General features: G+C 40.0%; 1 protein-coding gene across 1 annotated transcript; it reads right to left on the reverse strand.

The window, feature by feature from the left end:
• Positions 1-18,805: 18,805 nt before the first annotated feature.
• On the reverse strand, positions 18,806-20,205 carry LOC107775753 (uncharacterized). Its single transcript, XM_016595523.2, has 2 exons — positions 20,058-20,205; positions 18,806-19,440 (listed from the first exon to the last, which is right to left on the reverse strand). Exons 1-2 carry the CDS (start codon positions 20,203-20,205, stop codon positions 18,806-18,808), a joined length of 783 nt encoding a protein of 260 aa, XP_016451009.2.
• Positions 20,206-23,489: the final 3,284 nt, after the last annotated feature.

The raw sequence follows: 23,489 nt of genomic DNA on the forward strand, positions 1-23,489 counted from the left end.
CTCATCTATTGCCATGCTATCCTTCCCTTATTGATTATCCTTAATTGATGTTATTATTATCTTTTCCGTAATTGCTTATCCTTAATTGAATTTGTTGTACCTCTTCCGTAATTGCTAAACTTAAAATGAAGTTTTGTTATCCCTTATCATTGTTGACTTATCCTTATTTAGAATTATTGATGCGTGTTATCTCTCCTATCATCGAATTGAACTTTTGCGGAATCAATGCTACACATTATATTTTCCTTGTTGAGACTATCATTCCCTATTGTTTCCGTCGTTGTGAGCTCGTTCTTCCGTCTCTGTGTGTTCTGAAGTTTCTGAGTTGATTTACTTGCCGTATTCTCATGTAATTGTGGTTGTTGTTGTTGTTGTTGTTTTCAGTGTCATTGAGCCGAGGGCTATGTGTGGTTGTGATATTGAAACTATTTTGAGGAAATATTGTGGCATATGGGCACATATTGTGAAAGTCATTTATTTAAGTTGTTATGTTTTGGCACAAGTGTTGTTGTTGAGAGAATTGTTATGTTGTTAACGAGATTTCTGACGTGCGGTTGTTATTGTGTTTGCACGAGGTTTCTATTGTGCAGTTGTTACTGTCGTGCGACTGTTATTGTGTTGCACGAGGTTACTGCGATGCTTTTGTTATTATTGATATGCATGCGGTGGTATAAGGTCTGGGTGTTGATACGCATGTAGTGAGATAAGGTGAGCTTGAAACGCATGGCTAGTAGGGGAACTACTAGAAGCCATGCGGTGTGATAAGGTGGGCTAAAATGGGAAATGTTATTTTGGGAAAAATTATTTTCAAAACTAAATATAAAGGCTCCCGCGGTGATATAAGGAAAGTTGTGATTCATTTTATGATTTGAGACTACTAGGCAGTAACTCGGTAGGGCTCTTGTTGTCATTTCCCTTTTTGTGCTCTTTTCTTTGATTGTTGTTTTCCTTGGCATACTATTAACTGTTTCCCTCCGTGTTGCACTATTTACTCAGTTCTATGTAGCTAATCTTGTTGTGCTAGTCACTGCTCCAAACTTCATTGTTGCCTTTATTATACTGTACATTTCGTGGTGATTGTTTCTTATGTGCAATACATTGTCTCATTCTTATTTGTTGACTTGAATTATGGTATAAGACTTGCACAAGTATACACGTAGTTAAATCACCCATATCGGGTGTAAAAGATAAATCATGACGTCATTGACCATTATACGTACTTTTGTCTACTTGCCTTCTGTGTGAGGGATGTTTTATTAGCACGTGAGTCGTCTGTGCGGTTATGAGTTGTAATGTGGGCACAAGATGCCAAGTGATTAGGGTTTACGAATTAGGACCCGTGATTTGTGATTTTGAAGTTTGGCACAGTGTAAAAGCGGTTGTTCCTACTAGTTTTCACTTGTCTTCTTTTCTTCGGTTTCACTGGATTTGGACTATGCTCAGCTTACTCTACAATGTTATTACATGTTGTGTCTCGTTGTTATATGTTGCTTTTACTCCCTTTTATAAATGTTGTATTATTATTGTCATCTTACCTAGCCTTATACTGATATTGTTCCCCGCTAGTTCTACATGTATACTTTTTGACATTGTTTAGTATAGTGGGTGTATTGACTGTCCCTCGTCACTAATCCACTAAGGTTAGTCTTGATGCTTACTGGGTAGCATTGTGGTGTACTCATACTATGCTTCCGCACATTTTTGTGCAGATCTCAGGTGCCTGAGCTATTGTTGATTATTAGCATTGCTGTGGAGACTCAAGGTAAACATATCGTCGCGTTCGCAGGCCTCGGAGCCACCTTCTGATATTGTACTTGTACCATTTAATTTCCATTCCAAACAATTGTATTTAGGGATTCTTCTAGTAAATGCAGTATTGCTTATAACTTGTATTACCGGTTTTGGGAATGTAAGTTGTGTATAAATATTTCTATTTCATGTTTATCAGTTGATGGTTGAATTCCTCGATTTATTTCGGAAGTGTTAGGCTTACCTAGTTTTAGAGACTAGGTGCCGTCACGACATCCTACGTAGGGAAATTGTAGTCGTGACAAGTTGGTATCAGAGCTCTAGGTTCATAGGTGCTACAAGTCATAAGCGAGTTTAGGAAAGTCTTGGGGATCGGTACGGAGACATCTGTACTTATCTTCAAGAGGCTACAGAACTATTTGGACAGTTTCACTTCCTTCATTCCTATCGTGCGAGTTTATTGATCTTGCAGTTTGATCCTTTATCATTCTATTCTTTAAAAAATGGTGAGGACACGAGCTGCAGTTACTAACGACACTGCCCCCAGAGCCGGTGTTGCCAGGGGCCAGGGCGGAGACAGAGGCAGAGGCCGAGGAGGAGCATGTGCCACAGCTAGAACATCTGTCAGAGCAGTTGTTGAGGAGCCGACAGTAGCTCCTATTGGGGGACAAGTTCCTGAGCATGTTTGGTAATTGGCTCAGGCGCTATTGATTCCGGTTGCACCAGCTACTTTACAGATCGGGAGAGGAACTCAGACTCTCGTCGTACGTACTCCGAAGCAGCGAGTCCATGTTGGTCAGGTTCCAGGTATCATGCTGACACATCCTGTCATCCCAGTTCAACCCGTGGTTAGGGTAGCAGCATATGAGGAAGAACAGCTTAGACTTGCATGGTTCAAGAATTATTACCCTCCTACTTTCAGTGGTTTGGCTTTGGAGGATGCACATGGTTTTCTTGAGGAGTGTCACCACATTATCCGCACTATGGAGACGAGTGGGCTTGCTTTTACTAGGGTACAACTTAAGGGAGTGGCATATCGGTTGTGGCGAGCATACGAGTTGGGTAGTCTGGCCGATACAGCTTCACTTTCATGGATTCGGTTGTTAGGGATGTTCTTGAGAGAATTTGTTCTCTAGACCATTCAGGACGTATGGCCCGTGGAGTTTGAGTAGCTAAGCTAGGGCGATGTCAGTGTCAAAGTATGTCGTTATATTCAATAAGTTATCCAGGATGCACCTACTTTGGGTTCTACAGTTAGAGAGCGGGTCTGCAGGTTCATTAAGGGGCTCAATCACATTATCAAGTTCACCATGGCTTTGGAGTTGGAGTCGGATGTTGTGTTTCAACAGGTGGTAGAGATCGCTCGCCGATTAGAGGGCATGCGGGGTCAGGAGAGAGAGGACAAGGAGGCTAAGAGGCCTCGTAGACCGGGGAGATCTACTGGTCCCTATTTTGGAGGCAGTGTACGACATGGTAGAGGTTTTGTGGGTCAAGCAGTTCAGTTTGCACTTCAGGCTTCGCATGGTGTTTCAGGTACCCATGGATCTCAAGGTACCCATATTGGACATCTTCCACAGTCACGTCAGCAGAGAGGTTGCTATAAGTGTGGAGATACCATCCACATGGTGAGTGATTATCCCAGACTCTGGGAAGATGCATCACAGCGGGGTATTCAGGCTATGAGTTCTGCTCTAGCTGTTGATATCCCTACACCGCCAGCTTGGGCTGTAGGTCAGGTGAGTAGAGGGCGCCCAAGAAGGGGAGGCCTGGCCCGTTGAGGTGTTTTCTACGGTAGGGCTGAGACCGCTGCACCCGATGATGTCGCACGGGTTTGGGTTCGATTTTTTATAGAGGAGCATCATTCGTATTTTGTTTCAGTTCTGCTTATCGGGGTGAGTCCTCCTACTTTGCTTCATATATGGGTGAGTTTCATGATTTTGTATTCCTGTTGGGAGATTCTATAGTGTTATCATGTGTCTATCATTTTGTTTTATTTATTATTGAGAACTATGAGACTATAAGTGACTTCTTGTTACTCATTTTGGTAATTTTAATGTGATTTCTGGGTGATGGGTTACGACTAGTGATTTAGATGTTCTACCAGTGTGGGAGCTCAGTATGTGTTGTGATTTTGTTAGTGGAATTGAACTAGTGGAAGGTTTCGGTCGGTATGAAGTGTATACTACTTGTGATTTAGAGCTAAGGATGGAATCCTCGCGTTTTCATATGGTTGGATGTGTTGAACCAGGCTACGTGCCACGGTGGAAGTTATATTAGGATGAGATCCCTGAGATATGTTCATATACCTTGATTCTTCATTGTGGAATTGATTCGTAGTATGGTACTGATAGGGAGTGGTGCCTGTCAAGCATGTTTGATAGTTCTTTCATGTGTTTCCTTGTGTATTCAGTCATATTCGTGTTGTGATCATTGTGTTTTGGCTTGCGAGGTGTGTGCCCAAGTGGTGTTGGGTGTGACTTTTTGATTTGAGTGAATAGTCATGGCATCTTCGTGTTTCTTGCATCGTTGTCAGTGTTATGGAGGTTTGAAACAGGGTTCTAACGGATATGAGGTTAATTTCCGGTGTTGGATTTGATTATGGACAACTATCGTGATCAGAGATGTGGTTATGGAAATATGTGTGATGTGTTACATCGTGTGGTTTTACTTGGTGGGTGTAGACATGAGTTGTTGCATCTGGTTGAGGCTAATACTGTGTGTTGATGTGGGAATCGAGTCTTTTGGAAATGATTGGATGGTGAGAAATTTGGTTCTGAGGTTATCAGTGTGGGTGGAGGGAATAATTTTCAGTTGGGATGGTGTCATCGATCCTATGTAGGTTAGGGTGACGTGGGATCACCTGCGGGTGTAGGTATGGCAAGTCCACTCAGTGAGTTGATGACTTCGGGACGATTCCTGGCATGTTCGAGGACGAACATTTGTTTAAGAGGGGGAGAATGTAATGACTCGACCGGCCATTTTGAGAATTAGCGTCCCGTTCGGTGGCTTATGGTTTCGAGCAGCCTCATATTATGTGTTATGACTTGCGTGTGCGGTCGAGTATGGGTTTCAATTGATTGGGGATCAATTCGGAAGAAGGATTCTTATTTTAGAAGCTTAAAAGCTAAGAGTTGACCGGAGTTTGAATTTTGTGTAAATGACTCCGGAATGGGGCTTTGATGGTTCCAATAATTTCATATGGTGATTTTGGACTTAGGCGTGCATCCGGATTAGGATTTGGAGGTCCGTAGAATAATTTGAAGCATTTTGGAAAAAATTGGAAAGTTTAAGTTTTGGAAGGTAGGGAGGTTTAACCGAAGGTTGACTTTGTTGATATCGGGTTCAGATTTTGATTCAGAAAATTTGAATAGGTCCATTATGTCATTTATGACTTGTGTGCAAAATTTGAAGTTATTTCGGATTGATTTGATAGGTTTCGACACGTTTTTTGGAATTTGAATGATTTGAAAAATTATAAGTTCGATTCGAGGTGTGATTCATAGTTTCGACTTTATTTGATGTGATTTGAGGCCTCAAGTAGGTCCATTCTATTTTACGGGACTTGTTGGTATGTTCGGACGAGGTTCCGAGTGGCTTGGCTGAGTTTCAGATATGTTTAGGTTGTGCTGCGCTTGTTTTTGATGTTTCAACATCGTTTCTTCAAGCATAAATGGTATCACATTATAAAAATGAGCTCCAAAGTCAGTTTTTATTGAAGCATTAGATCCGTATTGTAATTATGGAGCCATAGCAAAAAGAATCATCTTCGGACATCATATGGGAGAGTTATGCTCATTTTCGTGTCGGGGAGACTGCTGGTTTCTGGTGTAGTCGCAATTGCGAACATTTTATCGCAAATGCGATTCCTGCCCTGTTCTAGTTCGCAATTGCGAACATTTTATCGCAATTACGACATTTTCCAGTCATGTTCTTGTTCGCCATTGCGAAGGCTTCTTCGCTTTTGTGACGGTTCACAATTGCGAACCCTGGGTCGCAATTGCGAACCTTGGATTGCAAATGCGACATCTGCAGCTTGTTTTCAGCTGTGTAATTCGGGTTTTTGTGTTATTTTATGATATTTTTGAACCCTGGGTCCGAGAGTGAGCGGTTTTAAGAGAGGAATTTCATCTACAAACGTTAGGTAAGTTCCCTTGTTCAATTTCTATGTATACTTCATGATATTAGTTGAGTTTTAACATCAAAATAGTGAGAATCAAAGTGAAAAATTGGGAAATTTGTAAAATCTTTCAAAAATGAAAAATGAGGATTTGGAGGGCGATTCATTATCGGAATTTTATAATGTTGGTATGGTTCAACTCGTATCGGAATGGATGTTCGGGTTTTGAGAATTTTATCGGGTTCTGAGGTGCGAGCCTAGGGTTTGACTTTTGGGTTGACTTTTTAGTTTTAATTAAAAATTGAAGCTTTATTATCCGAAATTATTTTCTTTGAGTTTTATTTATGAATTGAAGTTATTTTGGTTAGATTTGAGCCGTCCGGAGGTTGTTTCACGCGAGAAGTCATTTTAGAGTAACTATCTAGCTTCTTTGAGGTTAGTATCTTGCCTATCTTTGTGTTGGAAAACTACCCCTTAAGATTTGAGTCAATTGTGCTAATTGTGTCGTGTGAGGGAGGTGTAGGTGAGGTGACGAGTACGTGCTCGGGCTTATTTGTGGAAATTTGACCGTTAAGGGATCTTAGTTCTTATGTTTATTAGATATGAAGTTGTTTTGACATGTTAAATCCCCTATTTACTAGTTTCACCTTTACGTGTCTTATTTGGAATTAATTGCTTCATGTTCTATCCTTATTGCCGATTAAACTCTTATGTGCCTTAACTGAAGTCGTTGCCTCTTCTATTATCATGCTATCCTTCCCTAATTGCTTATCCTTAATTGAAGTTATTATTATTATTTTCGTAATTTCTTATTCTTAATTGAATTTGTTGTACCTCTTCCGTAATTGCTCAACCTAAAATGAAGTTTTATTATCCCTTATCATTGTTGACTTATCCTTATTTGGATTTATCGATTCGTGTTATCTCTCTTATCGTCGAATTGTACTTTTGCGGAATCAATGCTACACATTATATTTTCCTTGTTGATCTTGTCTTGTTGAGACTATTATTCCCTGTTGTGTTCTTCTTTGTGAGCTCGTTCTTCCGTCTCTTTGTTTTCTGAAGTTTTTGAGTTGATTTACTTGCCGTATTCTCGTGTTATTGTCATTGAGCAGAGGGCTATGTGTGGTTGTGATATTGAAACTGTTTTGAGGAAGTGTTGTGGCATGTGGGCACATATTGTGAAAGTCATTTATCTGAATTGTTATGTTTTGGCACACGTCTTGAGAGAATTGTCATGTTGTTGCACGAGGTTTCTGCCATGTAGTTGTTATTTTGTTTGCACAAGGTTTCTGCCATGCGGTTGTTACTTTTTTCGCACGATGTTTATGTCGTGCGGTTGTTATTGTCTTGCACGAGGTTTATGCCGTGCTTTTGTTATTATTGATACGCATGCGGTGGTATAAGGTCTAGGTGTTGATACGTATGTGGTGAAATAAGGTGGGATTGAAACGGGTGGCTAGTAGGGGAACTACTAGAAGCCATGTGGTGTGATAAGGTGGGCTAAAACGGGGAATATTATTTTGGGAAAAATTATTTTCAAAACTAAATATAAACGCTCCCACAGTGATATAAGGAAAGTTGTGATTCATTTTATGATTTGTGACTACGAGGCAGTACCTCGGTAGGGCTCTTGTTGTCATTTCCCTTTTCTGTGCACTTGTATTTAATTGTTGTTTTCCTTGGCATACTATTAACTGTTTCCCTCCGTGTTGCACTATTTGCTCAGTTCTATGTAGCTAATCTTGTTGTGCTAGTCGCTGCTCCAAACTTCATTGCTTCCTTTATTATATGTACATTTTGTGTTGATCGTTTTTTATGTGCCATTCATTGTCTCATTCTTATTTGTTGACTTGAATTGGGGTAGAACACTTGCACAAGCATACACGTAGTTAAATCACCCATATCAGTTGTAAAAGATGAATCCTAACGTCATTGACCATTATACGTACTCTTGTCTACTTGCCTTCTATGTGAGGGATGTTTTATTAGCACGTGAGTCGTTCATGAGGTTATGAGTTGTAATGTGGGCACAATATTACAAGTGATTAGGGTTTACGAATTAGGACCCGTGATTTGTGATTTTGAGGTTTGGTACCTCGTGGAAATCCTTGGGTAAAACTGATGTGAAAGTGGTTGTTCCTACTAGTTGTCACTTGTCTTCTTTTCTTCAGTTTCATCGGATTTGGACTGTTCTCAGCTTACTCTACAGTGTTATTACTTGATCTGTCTTGTTGCTATCTGTTGCTTTTAGTCCCTTTTATAAATGTTGTATTATTACTGTCATCATACCTAGCCTTATACTGATATTGTTCCCCGCTAGTTCTACATGTATACTTTTTGACATTGTTTAGTCCAGTGGGTGTCTTGACTGTCCCTCATCACTACTCCATTGAGGTTTGTCTTGATACTTACTGGGTACCGCTATGGTGTACTCATACTACGCTTCTGCACATTTTTGTGCAGATCTCAGGTGTCTCGGCTATTGTTGATTATTAGCTAGCTGGTCGAGCATTGCTATGGAGACTCAAGGTAAACCTGTGATCGCGTTCGTAGGCCTCGGAGTCACCTTCTGATATTGTACTTGTACCGTTTAATTTCCATTCCAAACAGTTGTATTTAGGGATTCTTCTAGTAAACTCAGTAGAGCTTTTGACTTGTACTACCGGTTGTGAGATTGTAAGTTGTGTATAAAGATTTCTATTTCATATTTATCAGTTGATGGTTGAATTCCTTGATTTATTTCGGAAGTGTTAGGCTTACCTAATCTTAGAGATTAGGTGTTATCACGACATCCTACGGAGGAAAATTATGGTCGTGACAACTTCCCAGCGTGACTAACTTCATCCAACTCAAAATATTTCCCAAATACACTTTTCTTCAACATATTCATTTGAGTTCCAGACAAAAAGGATGAAATTGTTTGCTTAAAATTTCTATCACCTTCCAGTAATAATCAGCAGAAAACCAATCCTTAAACTCATATAATCTATCTCTCTCCTAAAATTAAAATATAAAAAATATAAGCAACATTTCATATAATTCAAAGATGAAAACTTGAACGTTTCAGGAATACACACCATCAATATACTACTTGAAGATTCCATTTTTGTAAAATCATGAAAACAAGCATATTACAAATTAGATTAATCAACATGATCAAAATCCAGTATATAAACATAACTCATCCAGTATAACATACTGGACAACAAGCCTACATATGGCAGACTTCCAGTATAATATACTGGAATCAAATTAATTAGAAACACTAAAACTCCATAAACAAATACTGGGCTAGAGTAAAAAAACATAATCAAACAGTATATAAAAAAACACAGATACAAATTATCATTAAACACAAGTAATCAGAAATAAACAGAACTCCAGTATATTATAATAATCATCCAGTATAAAATACTGGACAACAAGGCTTCAGAGGCCAGACTTCCCGTATAATATACTGGAAAGAAATTTATCGGAAACAATAAAACTCCATAAACAAATACTAGGGTAGAAAATAAAACATAATCAAACATCATATAAAAAGACACATATACAAATTATCTGTCACGACCCAAAATCCAACTAATCGTGATGGCACCTAACCCAACCCACTAGGTAAGCCAATTGACAATGAACCAATTTCAATGAATTTAATGAGACAATAAATATTAAAAAATATGTGTCACTTATACTTTTTCAAGGACTGGTAGTTCAAATCATGAGCTTCTAAGATATAGAATTTACAAAACTAGTTTAAAATAAAATACACCATCTGTTCTAAAGCTACCAAGATCAAGAGGCAGTTATGACCGGAACGCATGTACATCTTCAGATCCTGCTCCCACTGTGCACAACAACATTAGCATCCAACATATGAACGCAAGGTGCAAAAGTGTAGTATGAGTACAACCGACCCCATGTACTCAATAAGTAACAACCTTAACCTTAGGTTGAAAGTAATGACGAGCTGGAACAAAGGTTGGAGTCCAACACTAATAGCCAAAAACAATTCATAACAACATAATAAAGGTGATAAAAGAAGTAACTCAGAGATATATTGCTTAGCTCGTTCACAGTTTCGGAAAATAAGCATGCTTCTCAAGTATATCAGTGAAAACCCAAATCCTTTACCGAAATCACCAAATTATGAGTAAGTTTATAAAAAATTTGATTTTTCCAAAACTTTCAACAATAATTATGATGTTTCATTTTTAGATAGCATGAGGAAAGTACATCTCTATGCCTACATGTTGATATGCAGGTGATAACATGAATGTCGCCAAAATCGGGTAGCATGAGGAAATGCATATATATGCGTGTATCTCAAGTACGCATGTCAAATGCAATGCATCTCAATGATGAACTCGTGTACTCACACTCTGAGAGTGCTAAATCTCATTGTCTCGTATTTTTAGTCATCACGCTCAATACTCAGCACACTCAGTCACTCGGCACTGTACAGGGCTGATCCAACCCAAATATAAGTGGCAACTCGTGCACAATTACTCAGTACTGAATATGGCCAATCCATCCCAGGGAAGAACCATACCAACTATATATATAATAAGTGACATTTAATCACTCAGTATTTTACAGGGCCAATCCAGCCCAGGGAAGATCCATCCCTTAATATAAATAATTAGGCAAGATCCATGCCCGGGAAAAATCCATCCCTCAATATAATATCAATTGCGCTCACTGTGGGTGTGCAGACTCCGGAGGGGATCGTTCAGCCTAAGCATTATAATGAGCAGAATCCAGGCATAAATCAATAAAACATGCTGCGGTGTGCAGCCCGATCCCATAAACATCACTCACAATCAGGCCCTCGGTCTCACGCAGTCATCAATCTATCATGTCTCTCGGGCTCACAATGTCATGAAACTAGCCCAAAATGATGATATGATGTATCAATAAATAGCAACAGAGACTAAGATATCATATGCAATGAATGAACATGACTGAGTACGAAATTACCAATTAAAAATATAATTCGACAATAGAAATGACATCAGTGGGTCCCAATAATACCAGCATTTGCCTAAGCATGATTTCTAACATGTGTCATGGCTCAGATTCTATAACACATGGAAAATACAAGTTAATTAACTACACAACTCTACAGAATCGATTGGGTCACAACTACTACGGTGCACGCCCATACGCACGTCACCTATCATGTCCGTCACCTCCAAGCAAATCATATAACACTTATAATCAGGGTTCATACCCCTAGCTCCAAGTTTAGAAGTTTTACTTACCTCGAACACGCCAAATCCAATACCGAGTAAGACAAGTGATGCTCCAAAAATGCCTTTTCGTGTGTACCAATCTCTAAACGGCTCGAAACTAGCCAAAAGCAACTCAAATACATCAAATAATGCCAAAGGAAACAAACCCAATCGACAAAGGTCGAATCTTTAATCAAAAGCCCAAAATCAACCCAAAGGTCCAAACCGTGCCCGCGCCTCGGAACTCGACGAAACTTATAAAATCCGACAACCCATTCAATTACTAGTCCAACCATACTAGTTTCACCCAAATCCGACTCTGAATCGATGTTCAAAACTCAAAAACTCACTCTATGAAACTTTAGGTTAAAAACACCCAATTTCTCTTTATAATTGATAATCCAATTACCAAAAACGAAGATAGAATCACAAATATAATCAAAATCGAGTTAAGGATGCTTACCCCAGTTAGTGTGGTGAATTTTCTATTCAAAGTCGCCCAAACCGAGCTCCAAAAATGGGTAAAAATATCGAACCCTCGAACTTAAAGCACTCTTCCCAGCACTCTTTGCATTTGCGAACAGTAGGTAGCTTCTGTGGAAAAATCCTTCGCTTATGTGAAAACAGCTTGGCTCAGCACCCCTCGCACCTACGGTAACAAAGCTCCGCTTCTGCGGAGACCTTCGCACGTGCGCTCCAAGCCATCGCACATGCGCATCCGCACCAGCGCCCAAAATCTCCGCTTCTGCGATCTTCCTCACCCAGCTCTCACCTCGCTTCTACGACTCCTTTGTTGCTTTTGCGACCATCGCACCTGCACAAAATCAGCTGCAGTTGTGATCACACCAGATCATGCCACCAGTAGCCGTAGCCAAAATTCATCCAAACGATTCGAACCTCATCTGAAACCCTTACGAGCCTCTCGGGACCCCACCCGAATATACCAACTAGTCCAATAACATAACGCGAACCTACTCGAGGCCTCAAATCACGCATAGCAACATCGAAACGACGAATCGCACCTCAAATCAAACTTAAATGAACTTTTAACTTCCCAAACTTGCGTCGAAACATATCAAATCAACTCGGAATGTAGTTAAATTTTTCACACAAGTCCCAAATGACATAACAAAACTATTCAAATTCCCGGAAATACAATCTGAACCCGATTTCATCAAAGTCAACTCCCGGTCAAACTTATGAAATTTTCAAATCTTCAAATTTCTAACTTTTGCCAATTAGCATCGAATCCTTCTAGAAATATCCAAATGTAAATTCGGGCATACGCCCAAGACTAAAATCACCATACGGACCTAACGGAACCCTCAAAACTTCGTTCCGGGGTCAACTTAACAAAAAGTCAAACTTGGTCAACTCTTCCAACTTAAAACTTAAATCATGAAGTTCATTCTTCCAAATCGATTTCGATTAACCTTAAACCCAAAACCGACGATGCACACAAGTCATAATATATCATACAGAACTACTCATGCCCTCAAACTACTGAGCGAAGTGCAAATGCTCAAAACGACCGGTCGGGTCATTACATCCTCCCCCGCTTAAACATAAGTTCGTCCTCGAACGTGTCGAGAGTCATTCCAAAGCCATCAAACCACCGTGAAACCTTACCATGCACATATCCGGGGGTGAACCCATGTCACCCTATTCCATATAGGCCCGACAACATAACATAGCGGAAGATAATTACTTCAACCTTGGCCCATAAACCTTAGAATCCAATTTCCAACATCCGAAATTTCCTATAAGATATAAATCTCGCGTGTACACATCGTATAAGTTTGAACAAGCTGTATCAAGCCATAACCACAACCCAAGATGCATTCATATGACACACTACTCATATACTCGTAGCAAATTTTTTGATCATTGTAGCTACTCAAAACAACCCAATACCGGTAATAAACCTCATATCCAACAAAACCTTATTCGAAAAACTTTGGGCACTGCATATGATGAAAGAAACACGCAGAAACTCATAACTATTCATCAGATCAACAAGTCATGGAGCTCTCTCTCGTCCGACAAGAACCAAAGCCAAGTTCTATGTCGACCAACAACATTATCCTTTTAAATATACCGTAATCAAATTCGATAGCACCCATTCTAGGCTCGACGACCTCGTCTCATCAAATACAGCCGCCCTATTGACATGCCACACCAATAAAACATAAAGCCACAACCCGTGAAATCCGTGCACCAATAAGCAACAATCCAAATGTACTCAATAATAGAAAAATGACTCAACGAGAAAACTATCCCGCAAGTTCAAGAAGTACCACCACAATCGCAATGCTACGAATTCATCATACATAGTAGAACCAAGAGACACGAGTCTAACACAAAGGAGCATATCTCAACATAACTCCGCTATAATGTGTGACCCCATCCAAACATAGGTCCATATGAAATAGATCAAGCCACCATGCCCGAAATGAAAAATTACACGCAATTCGACATCAAATACACGAAGTGTATGACCATAACAATGGAGAAGAAAACAACACAATATACCACAACCTGGAAAGACTATAACCAAGGCGCAATCAACTATTTCACACCCCAATAACTATCTCAATCAAATCCCGCTACAAGACCCAAATAGAACCGCACCATGTGTGCTTATAACAAACAAATCACAACCCCTCATAGCATAGAGGAGTAACACATAAATAATATCAGAACACGAATAAGCTCAACTCTACCGAATGGTACATCCCTCGACAATAACAGTACGGAGTCAACCAATCCGACCCGATGTAGAATACACATCCTCATTGGGCCTGACAATGGGCCCCCAGATCAATCCTGGTCATCCACAATTAGATACATAACCCTCGGAAAGTCCGCAATGACTGAACCATAACACATACCATCATCTGTCTAGCTTTGGCCACATCTTCATAGTCCACAACCATGAAACAATTTGTTTTTGAGAACTCCCGTTCTCCAAATCCCAATAACATAAGAATCACCAGATCTGATCTCAAATCCACCGCCCGAATGACTAACACATCTCTCACACACAATTATCCCACGAGGAATACTTCTATAATTATTCCCTGCCACATAGCAAAATCTAAATATCAACAGTCGATCAACCAGGTGAGCACCGCAACACCAATGAAGCATCCGTAAGTCAAAACACAGTGTGCCTTCTGAAATGTGCACTTCACTCAAGTAATACCAATCGGTGCCCACATCCAAATTCGTTTGTGCTGCATAAGAATTTATGATCTTCCCTTCAAAACTGACTAGTGACCTTGCACATGAAAATCTTGATCCCACACAACACACCACATCTAATATGCCATCCTAGGAAAAGTACGAGAATCTCATAATAAACTCTGAGTCACAAACAAACTACATACTCCATTAGCTAGGAACCTTCCATTTGATCTCACCAAGGAGAAAATCACAACACATAACATGATCCTCACGCCACCAAGAAATATACACCTCGAACCATGGTAGGAACCATCGAGAACTATTTTAAACCCATCTGCACATAACCCAGACATCAGAACTGAATCTCCCAAACCCAACCAAGCCACGCAGGTCGCCAAACCCAAAATTATTTCAACAAAGCACCTGTAGAGACTCACCACATCATGGGTACCCAAGGAACCAACCATACCTATTACCATACTGATCCAACCTACTACCAAGTTGTCCTATTGATCAAGCCCAACTATGCCTCCTAAGAGGTCTAGCAGTCGTTGCAAATATAATCCAGTTAACAAGTCCGGAGTCGAATCCCATGGGGAATTAACCTGCTAATTACTACCACTAGATTCACACAAATTCAAGTAATCAACCTTCAGAAATATAATATAATGTTGCTTACTAACTAAAGGCCAGGTAATTAAAAGCTGTAATTTTAATACTAACAATGCCAATGTTGTAGATAAGATTTGAAAGATCTAGGATTACGATTTCCCCTCTCGTCACAATCCTCCAAGCTACGTCTCATATAAATTCGCCTAGATATTCTCTACCGATCGTGGGCACTTTAGGTGACGTAATTCTCTTTCGAGAAAATACAATAATTTACTTGACGTATTCTTCTGAACTACGCTAGCTGGCACTAGTTTACCGCTCACTAGGATCTCACCAAGGTTTCGTTATTCCTAATCCCACCTTTAAACCCTCCGTATTGATTCCTCATATACGTTAGAAGTGATGTTGGTCAACAACTACCTAAATGTGTACCCTTTTTCAAGAAATACACACTAAATAGGCACAGTCGATTGAGGGCCCTTCAATCAACCATAATAATCATATAGTTGAACAAGTAGAGAAAGGTAAATGGAAAATTCATATTAAATGCAATGGAAAAATCATCTTTCAAGAGGTTCCATCAAACCCTAGATGGGAAGGTTTAGCTACTCATAACCATACTAACAATCATGATAATAATTGAAAGCATTAAAATACAGATTAAGGAAGAATGAAAAAGAAAACCTCTTATGATTCGATGCTTCTAAGTGTTCCCATCGCCTTTTTCCTCCCCAATAATCCCCCCGCCCCCCATGAAATATGTTTAGAACCACTTTTATACATGTTGGGGTGTGTAGGGTTGAAACTACCAAGTCCTAGCCGAATTAGGATGAAATCCGCCCTTAGCCGTCTCGCTTGGCGCCTGGCGCCAACCAGGACACCGAAAATTTCCACTATTCTGCCTTTGGCATTTTGGTTGGTGCCTGGCAACAACCTGGGCACCAAACTTATACTCTCTCTAAATTCTTCTGTTTTTACTTCACTTTGCACGCAAGCTTGCCAAATCACTTTAAATTGAATCATACACAAATGAACACCATTATTAAGCTCGAGTCACAAATATTTATACCAAAGTTAACAAGATTAAGGTATAATGCAAGGCAAATTACATGCGAAAACATGGATTTTTAGCCTAACATCACCTCCCCACACTTAAGATCTTTCTCGTCCTCGAGCAACCTAAAACCTTGTTAACCAAACAATGCATGCAAGACATCATATAATGGAGGAATATTTGGCAATTCAACACACTGCACCTATGACCATGGTTGATACCAACAATTGAGCCCTTGCATACGCATTCATACCTTTCCCAACTTTCACATGCCGGAATATTAGTGACCACTTAAAAACACTAAAACAACCTGCCCTTAACTACCCAACCTCAAAGACCGACTCGTCACCAATAAGCACTCTCAACATGTGCACTCACCCAACAAGAGATGTTTAATATCGTCACCTATCCGTCATGGACTCATGTGCCTCACCAAAGAATAAGAGGGTATTATGTCCATACATTCAAATATGCATTCGAATATAATTTAAGGACATCACATATATGAACAAAGAACCACTCACTCTCACAAAGAAATTCATATGCACTCCATGGCTGTACCATAGGCTTGCCCGTAGTGTATATGTCCACTAATCTAAGCTCGCAAAGTCTAAGATCAATTAGGTCTTTACGGGTTGTAATGTAGGCTAAGGGACATGTAGAATATATTTTGGGTATAGTAACTAAACCTCCTAAACACTTTAATGAATTACACTTAACTTTCAAATACACAATTTTCATGACCAATTCAAGCAATGCCACGAAATCATATACCACTTGGCCCTTCTTATTTAAGCACAACTATGCATTCACTAGCCCTGATCACAATAAATAGGAGGTGTATTTCTTTTTCTTTTTTTTTCTCTTCTTCAACACTCTCCATAAATTTGGGTTGCCCAGATAATGATTTTCCAAAACATACATGCACCTTTGGCCTTTTTATGGTTTCACTCAAAAGCTACCCCAACTCTCACCTTACTCTTCTAGCGACTTAAGTGTTTTCGGAGGTAAAGATTCGAAAAGATTTAGTTAAGAACAAAATGGGAATCGGCTTGTAATGTGGGTTCCAAAGAAAAGAATTATAGGCTCAAATGGGCTATCTACGGATAATTTTATATATGGTGGCATAATAGCTCAATGGACAATCGAAGAAACGCCTACATCATCTCTTAGACTCACAAAGCTTACTTATTTTGCTTCGACTAACACGCAGGGCAAGTTTTAGACAAACACAGAATAACATAAAATGTAATCAAAACCTCACATCACACATTGCACATGACCCCAGTCGGACGGTTCTATTCCAACTCTTAAGTTTAGGCAAGTAACACAAAGCCAAGAATTATTAAGCAATAAAGCACTACATAAACAATGAGTCAAGTAACTGAGATAAGGGGTCGCAAACATGCGATTCAATCTTTCACGGCATATTTTTCATTAAAACATGTTAGGAAGGCAATTTGCATGTTATGGCCTAACAATACTAGCATCAAACAGGTCAAAAGGCCTATAGGGCACTCAATTTTTGTGTTTCCTAAAAAATAAAAAATAAAATTTATCCTGTTCAAGTTACATCCCTTGAAAAAGAACCGATGCCAAAAGAAAAATCAAGGGGGGTTATTATCTACTATGACTAACTAAAATAAAAACAAAAATATTTTTGAAATTTTTCATTGGACCTTAATACCACAAGAAAGCTGTACAAGAGATCCATAATCGGGAATAGTAGAATTAACTACCAAACTAATTCTACTATACTACATTACTACTTCTATTAACTACACAATTAAAATCAAGAAGCTAGAATTAAAAAGAAGCTATAATCTAAAAATAAGAAGTTACATTACTATTAGGTACTAACATACTATAACTACTCATCAAAGGAAATTCCCCACCCCACACTTAAAAAGTACAGTGTCCCCAATGCACATACAACAAAAATATAAAACAGGAGGGTGGATAGAAGGAACTCCTCTCTAATACCCCACACTCACATCTTAGTGCCAACAAACAATGCTCTACCACTCAGACTTCGCCGGCCATCAACAATGTTCTTCCAATAATTTCATCGAACACTTGGTGCGCAACACGTTCATTCAATCCTTTCAAACCATTGGAAAAGTGTCATACCCTCCCAAATTAAACGAGGTGGCAAGACTTTGCGTTTTCCACCCCGTACTCAATTAACAACACCAAAACAACATACTATTCAATACACACTTGCCAACACTCTACTCTATGAGAAGTTGGGGGAGAAAGAAGAGTGAGAGATGAGAAAACACACAATAATACCAAATCAAGAATTAATTAATAAAAAAGAAGAAGAGAAGACAATAATTAAAAAAAACAAAAATAAGAGACGAGGAAGAAAGACTCACCTTGTGCTTGAGAGAAAAAGAAGCAGCGAGCGAGGGGGGGAACAAAATTCGGGGAGACAGAGAGAGAGAACTAGCGTGGGGGTTTGGGGTTTAGAGTGTGATGGGTCGGGTTGGTTGTTATGTTAGAAGTGGTGTTTTATTATTATTAGGTGGGGAGATGGGTTTGGGTCGGGTTGGGGGTAAAATGGGTAGGGAACTTACCTGGGCATTTTCATCCGTGCCTGGCACTGAAGAGGGCAGCTGTGCATTTTTTGATTCTTCCTTTGCTATTTTCCTTGGCGCCTGGCACCCAATTGGGCGCTGATTTTTTTTTTTTTTTAAACTAAATGACAACACGACGAAAATAAGAAAATTGTGCTGCCTCCCAACAAGTGATTGATATAACGTCGCGGAACGACGAATTGCAACATTACAATGGGTTGCCTCCCACGAAGCGCCAAATTTAACGTCACAGCACGACTCGGGCCATCCCTTATCAAGGATCCTTCAAGTACATGGTCGAGATTACTTTATCTTCCTCAACCATGCCTTGATAATGTATTAGCCTTTGCCCGTTAACTTTGAACTTGCGGAAGCCATCTTTTGATGCAATTTTTACGACTCCGACGTGATGCATCTCTATCACACGAAATGGTCCTGACCATCTTAACTTCAACTTGCCCGGAAATAGCTTCAATCTCGAATTGTATAGCAATACCACGTCTCCAGGTTTAAAATTCCGCTCAAGAATATTTTTGCCATGCATCATCTTCATTCTTTCTTTATATAGCCTTGTACTCTCAAAAGCATGGTAGCGGAACTCATCATGCTCATGCAACTTTGTGACTCTACGTGTACCCGATATTTCCATGTCGAGATTCAGCTGTCTTAATGCCCATAAAGCTCTATGCTTCAACTCTACGAGTAAGTGACACGCTTTCCCAAATACTAGTTTATATGGAGACATGTCAATTGGAGTTTTAAAAGCGGTACGATAGGCCCAGAGTGCATCGTCTAACTTTTTTGCCCAATTCATTCTTGTAGCATTCACGGTATTAGTCAACACTCTCTTTATTTCTCTATTCGACACTTCCACTTGCCCGCTTGTTTGTGGATGATATGGGTGGCAACCTTGTGGCGAACACAATATTTTTATAACAACTTTGCGAAAGCTCGATTGCAGAAGTGAGTGCCTCCATCAATGATTATTGCCCTTGGAGTGCCAAACCAGGTGAATATATTCTTTCTAAAAAAACTAATGACTCCCTTTGCATCATTTGTAAGGAGTGCCACAGCTTCCACCCATTTTTACACTTAGTCCACAGCTACAAGTATGTACTTGTTTCCATATGAGCTGACAAACGGCCCCATGAAATCGATTCCCCATACATCAAACACTTCCACCTCCTGAATTGAGTTCATGGGTATCTCATGTCGGCGAGAAATATTCCCGATCCGTTGGCATTCATCACAACACTTCACCTAGAGATGTGCATCTTTGAACAATGTCGGCCAGTAGAAGACCGACTCCAACACTTTCGCGGTTGTCCATACTCCCCCTAAATGGCCACCATATGGGGATGCATGACAGGCCTCCAAAATAAAAGATTGGTCTGTCTCGGGAATACATCTCTGGATCATGTTATCAACACAAATCCTGAACAGATAAGGCTCATCCCAATAATACGTGCGACAGTCACGAAAGAACTTTTTCTTTTGAACAAATGAAAGGTCATAGGGGACAATACCGCTCGCCGTGTATGTTGCAATGTATGCATGCCATGGAGCTACCTCAAGGCTCGTAGCCAACAATTGTTCATCCGGGAAAGTCTCCACAATCTCTTCCACCTCAACATTCTTCTCTGCTCCTTCTAGCCTAGACAAATGATCAGCCATTTGGTTCTCTGTTCTCTTTAGGTCATGGATTTTCAAGTCAAATTCTTGCAGTAGTAGCACTCATCGAATCAGGTGCGTTTTTGACTCCTTCTTATCAATTAGGTACCTGAGAGCAGAATGGTCATTATACATAACTACCTTCGAGCCTATCAAGTATGACCTGAATTTATCAAATGCAAACACCGCTGCTAACATCTCTTTCTCGGTCACTGTGTAATTTAGTTGGGCACCACTCAAGCTTCTACTTGAATAATAGATTGGATGCATGACTTTATCTTTTCGCTGCCAAAAACTGCTCCCACAGCATAGTCGCTTGCATCACACATCAGCTCAAAAGGTTTCTCCCAGTCAGGTGCCACTATGATTGGTGCACTCACTAGCCTATTTTTCAATTCCTCAAAAGCTACCATGTAGTTATCAGAAAACACATAGGGATGATCTTTTTCAAGCAATTTACACAAAGGGTTAGCAATTTTAGAAAAATCTTTTATAAACAGCCTGTAGAAGTCGGCGTGACCAAGGAAATCTCTTATGGCCTTTACGGAAGTGGGTGGAGGCAACTTCTCAATTAAACCTTAGCACGGTCCACCTCAATGCCCTTACTTGACACTAAGTGTCCCAAGACTATACCTTCATGTACCATGAAATGGCACTAGTCCGTGTTCAGTACTAGATTAGTCTACATACACCTCTACAATGCTTTTTTCAAAATCATAAGGCAGTCATCAAATGAGTTCCCCACCACTGAGAAGTCATCTATGAAAACCTCCATTATGTACTCTACCATATTTGTGAAGATGGCCATCATGCACCTTCGGAATGTGGAGGGAGCATTACATAGGCCAAACGGCATTCTCCGAAAGGCATAAATGCCATATGGACAGGTAAACAACATTTTTTCTCTATCCTACGGGGAAATAGAGTTCTGGTTATACCCCGAGTATCCATCTAGAAAGCAAAAATGGGGCCTCCCCACCAATATATCTAACATTTGATCAATGAATGGCAATGGAAAATGGTTATTCCGAGGTGTCCTTATTCAGTCTTCTGTAATCCATATAGATTCTCCATCCCATGACTGTTCTTGTTGAGATCAACTCGTTGTTCTCATTTTGCACTACAGTCATTCCACCATTTTTTGGCACACACTGAACTGGGATGACCTAGTTGCTGTCCGAGATGGGGAAGATGATTCTCGTATCTAACCACTTGATCACTTCTTTCTTCACCACTTCTTTCATGTTGTGGTTCAGCCTTCTTTGATGTTCTCTAGAAGGTCTGTGCCCATCTTCTAGTAGAATCTTATGCATGCAAAATGTTGGACCGATACCCTTTATGTCTGTAATGGTCCACCCAATTGCAGTCTTGCACTCCTTCAGAACCTGCAAAAGTTATTCTACCTGCACATCTAACAGACCAGATGACATAATAACAGGTAATGTCGAACTAGGTCCTAAAAAAGCACACCTTAGATGAGACGGTAACGGTTTTAGCTCCAACTGTGGTGGCTCTTCAATTGATGGCTTAGCTTGAGGGGTCTTTCTTTCTTCTAAGTGTAAGGGCTCAAATTCGAGCTCTCTTTTCCAATACCCTTGTCCTTCAAGGGCCAAAACCCATTCCGCCAAGTCCTCACCATCTACCTCTTCTAAGTTCATCAGGCAGGCTGCTAGAGGGTCTTTTGTGTTTAATATCTCATCTTCGTCCTCCAAAATCACATCCACAGCTTCAATCAGAGAGCAGCTAGTAAACTCACTGGGTCGCCGCATAGACTTCTGCACATTGAACGTTATTTCTTCATCGTTCAGTCTCATCTTTAGCTCTCCAGTTTCATAATCAATCATAGCTCTCCCTGTGGCCAAGAATGGCCTTCCCAAAATTATGGGAATATCTTCATCAACCTAGCAGTCCAGAATGACAAAATCTGCCAAAAACACAAACTTTCCAACCTGCACAAGTACATCGTCAAGTATACCTGATGGCCATTTCACCATTCGGTCGGCTAGCTGTAGTAACATAGATATGGGCCTTGCTCTTCCAATGCTTACCCTTTTATTTATAGACAAGGGAATCAATTTTATGCTCGCCCCCAAATCACACAATGCTTTAGCAAAAGCATAGATGCCTATTGTACATGGGATTGTGAAACTCCTTGGGTCGGATAGCTTCTCAGCTATGGGTCTCATCACGACAACACTATATGTCTGAGTTAGTGTAACAGTTGCCAAGTCTGGAAAGTCGAACTTGCGAGACATCAAGTCCTTCATCATTTTTGCATAACCAGGCATCTCCCTCAAGGCATCAATTAATGGAATGTTCACCTGGATCTGCTTTAACATCTCCATGAATTTCTTATACTGCTCATCCTTCTAATATTTGGCCAACCTCTATGGGAAGGGTGCTGGCGTTCGCTTCTTTCCAATGACTTTAGTTGGATCTTGCTGAGGCACTTTTTCTAATAGCTTCTCTTGCACATCCTCAACCTCCTTTGCAACCTCTTTTTCCTTGTTTATTTCCTTCTGGGCTGGCTAGATTCTTACTTTTATTAGCTCAATTGACTCATCTACCTCAATCGGTACTGGCACGAGTGTCCCAGTTGGTCGGCTTTAATGTAGTCTATTCCAAAATAAATGACACATTTCTAAATTAGGAAATAATTCAACTTTAAACTCTTTATTTTACCCATTTTACCCTTAATGAGAAGTTTTTATAACTACACAAATATCATGGCCCCACAAAGCTTTTACCCCTTGAGCTTTTAAGACCACAAGTTTTCAAAGAAACTTCATGCCAAGTCAAACTACTTCATCTAAATTGAAATGGAGGGAGTATTAATTACGACTAGAAGAATCACTTGAATTCGTAGTTTAGTCAGCTTTCTCGACTTGAGATTCATTATATTGAAACTCTGATGTTTGTAGTCTTATGTGTTACAGGTGCATGCCTAGAAACTCCTCAAGAACTGGTGAATTGTACGAAGCATTACCGGACCCTGAAAAAGCTTTCAAGGCACTAAATCAAGCAAAACAACAACAAAACTCAACAGAACAAATCGAACTAGACATGGGAGATGTCAATGACAATCAAAACAACAGAAATAATGCGAATGACCCGAATAATCAAGGTGTGGCACCTCTTGTGCCAGAAGCATCCTTGTATGATTGGGCACAACCCACTGCTGAAAATTTGGCAACCGTAGTTGCAGTCCCTCAGATACAAGCAGAGTGATTTCAAATCACAAACAACATGTTACATCTATTGCAGAATAAGGGACTGTTCTCGGGGTC

This window comes from Nicotiana tabacum, chromosome 15 (genome assembly GCF_000715075.1).
Source record: "Nicotiana tabacum cultivar K326 chromosome 15, ASM71507v2, whole genome shotgun sequence".
In the NCBI taxonomy this organism is placed as follows: Eukaryota; Viridiplantae; Streptophyta; class Magnoliopsida; order Solanales; family Solanaceae; genus Nicotiana; species Nicotiana tabacum.